The sequence below is a fragment of the Littorina saxatilis genome, linkage group LG15, assembly GCF_037325665.1.
Source record: "Littorina saxatilis isolate snail1 linkage group LG15, US_GU_Lsax_2.0, whole genome shotgun sequence".
NCBI lineage: Eukaryota > Metazoa > Mollusca > Gastropoda > Littorinimorpha > Littorinidae > Littorina > Littorina saxatilis.
In genome coordinates, this window is record NC_090259.1 from 25,033,456 (window position 1) to 25,045,072 (window position 11,617).

At 39.7% G+C, this 11,617-nt stretch overlaps 1 protein-coding gene across 1 annotated transcript in view; it reads left to right on the forward strand.

Moving 5' to 3' along the window:
* The first annotated feature begins 225 nt into the window (after positions 1 to 225).
* Positions 226 to 11,617, forward strand: part of LOC138948906 (gamma-aminobutyric acid type B receptor subunit 1-like) — a 24,818-nt gene continuing 13,426 nt past the window's right edge. The window contains exons 1-12 of the mRNA XM_070320540.1: positions 226 to 361; positions 1,426 to 1,701; positions 1,985 to 2,119; positions 4,894 to 5,064; positions 5,429 to 5,530; positions 5,917 to 5,982; positions 6,407 to 6,598; positions 7,555 to 7,694; positions 8,707 to 8,812; positions 9,321 to 9,384; positions 9,636 to 9,713; positions 10,067 to 10,217. Of these exons, the coding sequence (XP_070176641.1) occupies positions 1,480 to 1,701; positions 1,985 to 2,119; positions 4,894 to 5,064; positions 5,429 to 5,530; positions 5,917 to 5,982; positions 6,407 to 6,598; positions 7,555 to 7,694; positions 8,707 to 8,812; positions 9,321 to 9,384; positions 9,636 to 9,713; positions 10,067 to 10,217 (1,427 nt within the window). The 5' untranslated portion in view covers positions 226 to 361; positions 1,426 to 1,479. The remainder of the gene's footprint in view (positions 362 to 1,425; positions 1,702 to 1,984; positions 2,120 to 4,893; positions 5,065 to 5,428; positions 5,531 to 5,916; positions 5,983 to 6,406; positions 6,599 to 7,554; positions 7,695 to 8,706; positions 8,813 to 9,320; positions 9,385 to 9,635; positions 9,714 to 10,066; positions 10,218 to 11,617) is intronic.

The following is an 11,617-nucleotide window of genomic DNA, read 5'->3' on the forward strand; positions in this document are numbered from 1 at the left end:
TCCTCAAGAACACATGTGAAATTCATACCTGTACACTCATCAAACTCTTTATAAATAGAGACAAAGTGGAAAATATACTCTTTCATTTAAGTTATTGCAATACTTTTTTATGGCAAGGCAGCTGTCTGAGTTTACACTGCAACAGAACTAAAAATTCTTTGTTGTCAAATCGAAAGTAGCAATCTTGGATCAGATGAGGGGAGATTATTCTCGGTTGCTTTGGCACGCCGAGACTACGAAAGCGCGCGGCACCAGTCAATCGTATCGATCGCAGCTTGCAGACGACACTGGCTCAAAGACATTTTCATAATGATATCGTAACCACTGGGAAGCTGTGATCAAGAAGAGAGATGGCATTTGGGTAAGTTAACGTGTTTTAAAATAATACATGATTCCAAATAATTGAGAAGAATCAGATAAATCAGGAAGAATCGGGATATTTTGTTCGTTTTGCTTGAGGCATGAGAACACGACGGGGGTAGGCTGCTTCTGTGAATGCCCTCTCTCGAAATATTGATTTCTGTCACCCATTTTTTTCTTTTCTAGTACAGACCGTATGGTGAACTAAGCGGGGAATTATGTTTTTTGGGGTTGTGGTTAAAAATATGATCATTGCAGGATCAAAAACATATATAAATGTTCAAAATTCATTCCCAGAATAAAACAAGGAAATACGATGAAACAAGGAAATACGGTGAATGCGTTCCTTTTTGTATCGGTTATTGATTTCTCTAGATCAGTCTTTAATTTTGTTTTCATGTCTCAGCTCAGCAGATGGAATAAATCAATGTCTGAGAAAAGAAACAGAAAGAAAATAACAAATATAAGTTACAACTATGAGACAAAACTCTGGGACAAACAGAAAATACAAACATATGTGCATGACCACAAACACACATTCACACACACACACACACACACACACACACACACAGAGGCACAGGCACACACACAAAGCAGTGCCTGACCAAATGAGTTGTAAGGGGGGGGGGGGGGGTCCTCCTTTTTTGGGGGGGCAAATCAGCGAAGGTGGGGGGGGGGTACCTTTTTCTCATCGGATTTCACATTGAATAAAATTTGTTAGAGACACACACAAAATTTGTTTTAAAAAAAACAAAACAAAAAAACACTCAAAGCAAGGTACATGCTTTTTCCAGGGGTGGGGTTCCGGAACCCCTGGAACCCCCCCCTGGGTCCGGCCCTGCAAACACAGGCACACAAACACTATCATGTGCACACAGGCACACACACGGGCACAGGCACAGAAACACACACAGGCACACAAACATAATCATGCAGAACTACACACACTCCACGGCACACACACATTAATTCCTATCTTGCCAATCATTAAATGACACTTCTTTTTAATTCAGAAAAATATCTGATTTATATGAAGTCAAACTCATCTGATTCCTCCTACAGGTTAACCTAAATGTCGACACTTGAGGACACCAACCAACAAACCTACCCAAAATCATGCTGCTGCTTCCTACACTTTTACTAACCTTGACCTTGAACTTCGGGGCAATGGGAATGAAGGACATTCCGCTAACCTTGGGCGGTATTTTCCCCATGTCCGGCAGCTGGGCGGGAGGGGTTGCGTGCAAGCCGGCCATCAACATGGCTCTGGACATGGTCAACAACCAGACGGACATCTTGCCGCAGTACAGGCTCACCATGAAGTCCAATGACAGCGAGGTTTGTAAAGGGTTGAATTTGTTCGTTTATGCAGCGTTTATATGTACACATGCATGCATGCAGACAGACATGGGCAACCAATCACAGACATGTGTATACTCTCTCTCTCTCTCTCTCTCTCTCTCTCTCTCTCTCTCTCTCTCTCTCTCTCTCTCTCTCTCTCTCTCTCTCTCTCTCTCTCTCTCTCTCATATAAAATGTTGGTGAAACGGGTAAACATAATAGTTTTTCAACAAAAATACTAAGTAATCTTCCTTTTCTAAAAATGTTCATGTATTGTGCAGTGCATGCCAGGCTTGGGAACCAAAGTGCTGTACCAGCTGCTTTACGAACGACCCACAAAGATCATGGTGCTGACAGGCTGTTCAAGTGTCTCCACCTTCGTCGCTCAGGCTGCAAACATGTGGAACTTGATCGTGGTAACTTTGTTGTCCAACTCTGTCTGTCTTTTTTTACATTTAGTCAATTTTTGACTAAATGTTTTAACATAGAGGGGGAATCGAGACGAGGGTCGTGGTGTATGTGTGTGTGTGCGTGTGTGTGTGTAGAGCGATTCAGAGTAAACTACTGGACCGATCTTTATGAAATTTGACATGAGAGTTCCTGGGTATGATATCCCTGGACGTTTTTTTCATTTTTTTTCGATAAATGTCTTTGATGACGTCATATCCGGCTTTTTGTAAAAGTTGAGGCAGCACTGTCACACCCTCATTTTTAATAATAATAATAATGCAAACTTTTATGGCGCTATTCTAGAAAAATGTCTACTCTTAGCGCTTTACAATGCATACATCGACCAAGCATACTATACACGCACAGGCAAAGAAACCGACCAAACATAACCAACAAACTATACATGCACAGGCAAAGAAAACGACCAAACATACAATACACGCACAGGCAAAGATAACGACCAAACATAAGCAAACATACTATGACCAAACATAACCAACATACTATACGCGCGCAGGCAAAGAGAACAATCAGCACATGTAATAATTACTGACAACTAATAATGCAGGCATACAGTGACAGTCCAATACACAGCCTAAGCACAAGAACCACAGTAGGCTTCTATATAAAAACGTGTCGACAGCACTATTTACACACACACAAACAGTGCTGACACAAAGCGCAGAAAATATATATACACGTTATTTTAGGCACTAGGTAGGGGGTGAGGTGGGGCGGGATGGGGTGGGTGGGGAGATGCTGGAGGGAAAAAAATCACTTGCGCTGAAAGAGGTGTGTTTTGAGATTTGTCTTGAATGTAGTGAGAGAATCTGTGTGTCTGAGAGGCAGAGGTAATCTATTCCAGGTCACAGGGGCTTGATAGGCGAAGGACCTCTCGCCACATGTCTTTGTTTGCACTGTGGGGAGTCGGAAGAGTCGAGTGTCGGCGGCGGAGCGAAGCTGACGGGAGGGGGTGTAGAGATTGAAGAGTTCTGACAAGTATTCTGGGGCAGAACCAGAAACGACGGCAAAAGAAAGAGAGGAGAGTTTGTATTCGATCCTTTTAGTGATAGGCAGCCAGTGTTTTTCAATCAAATTGATTGAAATTTTGGCCAAGCAATCTTCCACGAAGGCCGGACTTCGGTATTGCATTTCAGCTTGGCTTAAAAATTAATTGACTTTGGTCATTAAAAATCTGAAAATTGTAAAAAAAATAATTTTTTTATAAAACGATCCAAATTTACGTTCATCTTATTCTTCATCATTGTCTGATTCCAAAAACATATAAATATGTTATATTTGGATTAAAAACAAGCCCTGAAAATTAAAAAAAATTAAAATTATGATCAAAATTAAATTTTCGAAATCACTTTCATCTTATTCCTTGTCGGTTCCTGATTCCAAAAACATATAGATATGATATGTTTGGATTAAAAACACGCTCAGAAAGTTAAAACGAAGAGAGGTACAGTAAAGCGTGCTATGAAGCACAGCGCAACCGATACCGCGCCAAACAGGCTCGTCACTTTCACTGCCTTTTGCACTAGCGGCGGACTACGTTCAATTTCATTCTGTGAGATCCACAGCTTGACTAAATGTAGTAATTTCGCCTTACGCGACTTGTTCTTCTTTTTTTTTCATTTTATTTACTCTATACAATAAAGTAATGGAAAAATATATATCCCAATGGAAAGCTAGCAGCAGCAAGAGTCGCGCTACCCAGGTGTATGCATGTTTAGGTGTAATCAGCCACCTGCACTGATGGCAGAATGACCAAGGTCTTTTACGTGCCACTGTGGTGACACGGGGGGGGGGGGGGGGGGGGGGGGGCGGACATGGACACCATCTCAATAAAATGTTATGAGTTATGAGTCTGCACATAAAGTTGTCCCATGTCTGTCCCTGCCGGGATTCGAACCTGTGACCTTAAGATCACAAGTCCAGTGCTATACCAAATGAGCTACATGTCTTGTCGGTCTGTGAGCAAAAGAGAGAAAGATTGTTTTGTCTTGCCATATGTAGGATTACAAATTACAAAAACTGTATGACATTAGTTTTTCTTTCCTTGGTGAAATGTGCTTCATCTTGTATGTTCAACAAACGTGCTTGCTTTGGATTCTTTGTCTCATTTAATTTTCTGATTCTGACATTACAGATGCTTTATTTTTACCTGTGTTACATGTAACTGTACCTGACTCACTTAAAACTCTCTTTGCTTATTTAAATTGAATTTGGAAAGAGAATCAGTGCAGCCGCCAAAGGCACCTAAAGCCATGTGTTGATCTAATTTGAATATGATACGGTGTGTGTCTATAGTTTTTGCTTCATGTTGTCTTGTTAAACTTTAGCTGAAAATGAAATACATGTAGTTCAATGCTGTGGAATAATTATGTACATGGTCTAAAATTTTAAAACGCAGAGAATAAGAATTAAAAACATTGAAACAAACAGACAATTTTCATTCTTGAGGACACTGGTGCCATTGTTTCCATGAGTTACCATTATCTATCAGAGTGATTACCTCCCTTTGTTTCTTGTCCGTAGTGGTCTGATGATTTTGAATGTATTAATGTTTTAATTTATTTCAGAGCTCTGCTACCCTTCATTATGATTTTGATTGTTTTACATTTATTTTAGTGCTCTGCAGCTGTTAGTTACGATTTTGAATTAATCAAATTTGCTTCAGTGCTCTACCTCCCTTATATTAGTTATGATTTTGAATTTATTTCATTTATTTCAGCTTGCCTATGGTGCCAGCTCCCCTGCTCTGTCAAACAGAGAACGCTTCCCGATGTTTTTTCGCACTCACCCTTCCGCAACGCTGCACAACCCTACACGCATCAAGATCTTTCAGCTCTTCAAGTGGAACAAAATAGCCACTATACAGGAGACGCAGGAAACTTTCACTTCCGTGAGTTTGGTGTTTTTGATGAAAGTAGAGGGGAGGGAGAGTGTTTCTCTCAGTGTGTATGATTGCCTGACTGCCTCTCTATCGTGGAGTGCAAGGGTATTTGTGTATGGTTCTTGGTATGTGTGTATTGTTTTTTGTTTTTTAAAATATAAATTGTTCAATCAAATGATTGCAGAGATGAATGATTGGCTGATCAGTCGATTGATCAAATGACACATTCATGTATTGCTCATTTATTTCAAACTTAGTTTTATTAGTTGGTATCATTCTGTTGTTGGTTGGTTTGTTTGTTTGGTGAGTTTTTTGGTGCGGTTGTCTGTATTTTAACCCTTTCATTTGAATGCTTTTCTCTCTTTTATTTCAGACTATTGAAGATCTGGAGAAGAGAGTAAAGGAGGCAGGCATAGACATTGCCGTTCGACAGAGTTTCTTGACTGATCCTACCAACGCTGTCAGGAACCTGAAGGTAAGGAAGTTTGCTATGAACACTGTAGCTGAGGTGGTTTTTTGTGTATTCATTTTATTTTTCAACATTGAATGTTCAAATATGTTCTTTTATGTAAAAAAACACATTCTGCAAAATAATTGTTTACCATTTCATTGATCATTTTGAATAATTTTTACATTTTTTTCATGCAGTCATTAGCTGTATTATTTTGCAAACACAATTATTATTACCATAGTTTCTTTGCAGTTACCTCCCTTAGACCATAGTATTTTCGAAACACGCATTCTTTGATAAAACATGTAAATCTGAAGAAAAAATGCTGTTTTGAGATTTTTAAAAAAAATGTCTTTGTCCTCTTCTTTGGTTTTACAATACTAATCTCTGTATACACCTGATTGTTTCAGAGGCAGGATGCCAGGATCATTGTCGGAGTGTTCTATGAAGACATGGCTAGAAGAGTGTTTTGCCAGGTACGTGTTTTCTCTTGCTGCTTATCGCTGCAGCAGGCTGTGACACATTTAGTGGATGGGACTTGTTTGGATTTTGCTTTTCTTGATTTTTTGTAAAAATCAATAAAGTACTTTTTTTTTCTACATCAGGGGAGATAATTTACAATTGATATTATGTGAAAAAAAAGGCATAAGAATGGATTTTATTTCTACACATAAAATCAATAAACTAGAATTTAGATAAAATTTTGGCAATGGAATTTCAAGATTGAAAGTAAGGGGTAAGAAGGATTTTTGTGGGAACTTGCAGCACCACAATTTGTTTTCTACTTGGGCAAGCCAGGCAGAATTGTTTTCCCATATATCTGAAAATGAACTACAGCATGCAGAAATAAACTAACACATCAGTGAACTCCTTTTTTATTTCTGTTTTTCTGTTTTTTAGGCCTACAAGGAGAAATTGTATGGAAAGAAGTATGTGTGGCTGATCATTGGCTGGTACCCTGACAACTGGTACAAAGTGCATGACGACAGACACAACTGTACAGCAGAACAGCTGGAAGAGGCGCTAGAAGGTCACCTGACAACAGAAGCGGTTATTCTGCACCAGGAACCAACCATGACTGATGTGGGAATGGTAAGTGGGACTTGAAATTAAATTTAAGATTTTCATACGATTATTTTATGGCACAGTGGAACCCCCTCGTTGAAGACCTCTAAAAATCTTAGAAATTCAGGTCTTAAAAAAGGAGAGAGTCTTAAAATTGGTAAACATCTACAGAGGTTATCAACAGAAAATTGTACAAACCAAGGTCTTTAACCGTGGGGTCTGTGCGGCGGGGATGTAGCTCAGTCGGTAGTGCGCTGGATTTGTATCCAGTTGGCCGCTGTCAGCGTGAGTTCGTCCCCACGTTCGGCGAGAGATTTATTTCTCAGAGTCAACTTTGTGTGCAGACTCTCCTCGGTGTCCGAACACCCCCGTGTGTACACGCAAGCACAAGACCAAGTGCGCACGAAAAAGATCCTGTAATCCATGTCAGAGTTCGGTGGGTTATAGAAACACGAAAATACCCAGCATGCTTCCTCCGAAAGCGGCGTATGGCTGCCTAAATGGCGGGGTAAAAACGGTCATACACGTAAAAGCCGTGGGAGTTTCAGCCCATGAACGAACAAACCAACAAACCGTGGGGTCTTAAAATGGAGGTACATGTTTCACTGTAGAGATATTTTTTATGTCAAAAATCTGCTGTTGATGTGGTGATAAAATAAAAAGCAAAAATGTGTGGAGTATAGTTTGGGTAGTAGTTGGGTTCATGTACAATTTTAGAGAGATCAGTGATGGCTGAGTGAGTTGTAATACAGTATCTTTGATATAGATGACTTGCTGGTGGGCTTTATTTTACAGCATATTTTATGTTGCTGACTAAGGATTTTTTTACTTAAAATAACAAATAAATTAAACGAAATGTTAAATGCAGTGCTTGATTAATTTATTTTATTTACAGCAATATTTTATGTTGCTGACTTTGTTATTCACTAAAAATAAATGAAACAAAATGTTAATGCAGGGCTTGGTTAATTTATTTTACTCAGACGTCAGCTGAATTCACAGAACGACTGAACCTTGAATTGAAGACAACAGACCCCAGCCTCATCACAGGCTACCCAGAGGCTCCGCTCGCCTACGATGCTGTCTGGGCCCTGGCCTTCGCACTCAACAAAACTGCTATACGGTGAGATGGCGTTAGAAAACAAGACTGAATAGCACATCTCAGCTACAGAAAAAACATGCAATAATGATGTCCAATCTTCTGTTACTAAAACCAAGTCTTTGGGAAAAGCCCATTCTTCTTCTTCTTGTCGTTCGCTGTTTGATCGTCAGTCCGGACTGCAGGGCGATCCATCGCGTGCAGCCCTTAGGTTTCTTTCAGGGTTACCCCGCCCTTAGTTCCTTGCTCAAAAACCTAACCCTGGGAACACATGGGGGATTTCTTACCGGGGGTCCCACCCCGGGGCTAGAGCTTTTAATGCGGCTCTTACTCGCATTGTGTAACCGTCATCGGACACGTAGGGCATTTATAGGGTAGTCAGTGCCATCTGCCAACCTACCCTGTCCTGGTAGAGACACCGCTAGTTGGTCCGGGACTGCTTATTCTATATTCGCAGCTGGCCGCCATATCTGGGGGCCGTTCCCCTATCCGCCACCTGGGGACCCGCCGGGTTGAGAATAGTCGCCCCCCTACTGAATTGGAAGTAGTCTGTTCCCGGGGAAAAGCCCATTGAAAAGGCATGTTAAACAGTGACTGGATGAAAAACACTCACATGCATGCGCAGGCGAACAAACAACAGACGATCATCACGTTTACGGTTTTTTTCCTATTCTGATTATCAATTTTTTCTGGATCATTTGATTTTATCAGTTTGTTTTTGTGTTGATATTTTAGTGGTATGTTTCTTTACACACACATGTAATTACACAGGTATTAAGTCGACCCTGTTTATATGGACCACCAAAGGGACAGGTGAACTATTTGACAAAAGTTTGACGGGGTACCTTTAAGATAACAATAACAATAACAATAACAGCACTTTATTGTCCATTAAAATATTACATAAAAATGGAAATTTTTCTTAAGATGGCTGTTACGGGCAGGTGGTCGCCAGGACAGATTCAAATGTATGTTTATTTTTGTGCTCATGCTTTTTATCTTACAAGATTTTACTTTCTTTTTGTATAACTATCAGCTTGGCAGAGAAAGGCATGAAGCTGGAAGACTTTGACTACTACAATGAGGAAATAGCCCAGGAAATCTACTCTGCCATGAACTCAACCAAATTCCTGGGTATTTCTGTGAGTTGGGCTTGTGTTTTGATTTTTGTATTTCCTGATAATGTCTTGTAATATGCTGTGAGAAAAAGATGAGTTTTTTTTTGTTTGTTTTTTAAATGTTTACCAATCTGTTGCAACAAAAATAGGAGGTCAAGGAACACAATTATTAGATTATTTGCAAGCAAAGATAAGAGAGAAAAAATAATTGGAAACAAGAAAAAGATAAACAAATTATTAGATACATCACCAAACAGGAAAAGAGGGAAGAAATTGTTACATAATTACAACAACAAAGTATCATTAGGTTATTATTTTAAGTCTTGTCAGAATGCTTGAACAGTTATGCATGTTCCTATTGATGTCCGTATTCCTTCATCAATAACTGTTTTTCAATGTGAATGTTTTGTGGAGATAGGGGTGGGGAGTTTTACGGCTAAGTGCCATTTTCATTCAAATGCACATGGCATACATTATACCTGTTTCTTGGTATGCACACCTTATGTTAAAATTTTGTGTTTTTTATTTCCAGGGAAATGTGGCATTTTCCTCTCAGGGTGACAGAATTGCATGGACCCAGATTGAGCAAATGAGAAGTAAAGAAACACTTTGTGAACTGTTACATGTATATCAGATTACAGATTTAAGAAGAAATTAAAAAGTAAAACACACAACAAAAAATTGCTCGAGCAAATTCATTTAATACCATTCCCTGTCATGATATGATCTGTTATTTGATCTTAAAGTGTCAGGGCCTATTGATTTCAATGTGCCTTTCTTTCACAAAAGTCTGTACATTTTAATGTGTTTTAAATGACTGGATCATGAGGACTCAATGGTATTGCAGATGGAACTTACTCCAAGCTGGGATATTATGACTATGTCGCTGATAACCTCACCTGGTTTGGAACAGACAAGTGGATTGGTAAGAATAACAAACAGATTAACACATGTACAAACAAGCATATGATCAATAACAAACAAACAACAACAAAAAGAATATAAGAAAAAGTTGATTTAAATTTTTTGTTTTAATGTTATTTGCTTTTACAACCACAAAAAAATGTAAAACCGAAAGCAACTACATGTACTTCATTTACAAGCAAGTGAGGTATAGATTATGCTTGAATCGGTATGAAGATTCTTTCATGCTTCAGTGTTGGACTAGTTTTTCTTAATAATTTTTCTGTTGTTTTCTTCTGTGCTGATCAGTCAAGTATTCTTTGTCACTTTTTGAAATATAATCCACTGACCAAGAAAAACATTGTTGTATTACAGGGGGAAAACCGCCTCCAGACCACACCCGAGTAATCGACCATTTGAGAGTGGTGTCACAGATGCTGTATTTTGCCATGTGCGCTTTGGCTGTCATCGGAATTATCGCTGGCGTTGCTTGTCTCATCTTCAACTACCGCAATCGTCAGCGAAGGTGGGCCATTTCCTAGGAGAGTAGTATGTATAGGGGAAAGGTTTGTACTATGGACCAGTTCCTAATAATAGGCTAGGCACCACTTTAGTTCTGAGGAAGTAATAATGCAGGCATGAGCAAGATCGGTCGCCCACTCGCCACAGGCGACCAGAAATGAGTGTGGGCGAATAGAAAGTCTTATAATGATCGCCCACTTGGCGAGTGAACATTTTGGGTCTGTGTTATTATCATTTTCGAGCGACAATTGTCTGTAAGTTGTGAAGCACGTTGTCGTCTACGACTGCTAAAGTAGATGTGATCGGAGCTCCAGTTCGAGCTGATCGAGAAATTCTCTTCAGTGACCATGAACCAATCAGAACCGGATTTCGGGGTTATCAGGACTTTCCGTTGACATGATTTTAACCAATCAGAATTGTCGACGCAGCACGCGTGTCGACGCAGCCTAGGCAAATCTGAAGCTGTAAACATGTGGAAATACTTGGACAACTGCCAGCCCCCAAACAAAAAAGCCAAACCAGAGGTAACGGGAGTCCGAGAGACTGAAAAAGTATGAATCCGGACAGAGGAAGCGTACCTTCGTGGCAGACTGGATAAAATCTGACTAGTTAGCAGAGAGACTGGCTAAACTATGATCGGGAGAGAAAAAAAGTCATTTTGTGTACTGCTTGCGAAAAGCATGGCACTTCTGAGAAGGAGAGAAAGGAGCCATTCGTTGTTGGTACGGACAAATTTTAGCTAGAAAACATATGTACAGTCGAACCCACTTAAAACGAACACGCTAGTTACGAATTTTGACTTATAACGAATTAGTTTTAAGTTCCCAACTGAATACCTCTTTCTTCATGCTTAAAAAAAATGCTTAAAACGAATTCTTTATAACGAATTTACGCTTATAACGAGCACTTTTTGGATTCCCAAGCATGCATAATGTCTGTAATTTACTCACGCTTATGACGAAATCTTTAAACTCGTCCCGAGATCGACATATCATGGGAATTTGAGAAGTTTGAATACATGTGTCAAAGTCTTCCCTTGCGTCGACTGCTTGAACCATTGCTCAACCGATCACTGAATAAAGTTAAACTGATTACACTGTACTCACAAAACAATTTCAAATTTAGAATCAAAGTGATTGATAGCTCAGACACTGAACATGAATGACTGACTGACGTTTATTTCCTTCGCGAATACCAAAAACGAAACATCGAACGGAAGCCAATGCCAAAAAATATAGATGCCAGAGTGGTTTGGACAAGGGAAACCACACTCTCAACGTTTGCGTTCGCCGGTTCGCGATAGTTTATCAGTCAGTCAGTGCTTTCGATTTGGATTTGAACATCATGTTGCAACAAAAAAACAAAAAACTAAATTGGCCAAGGTTTGCTACCCGTCGCCAAGGT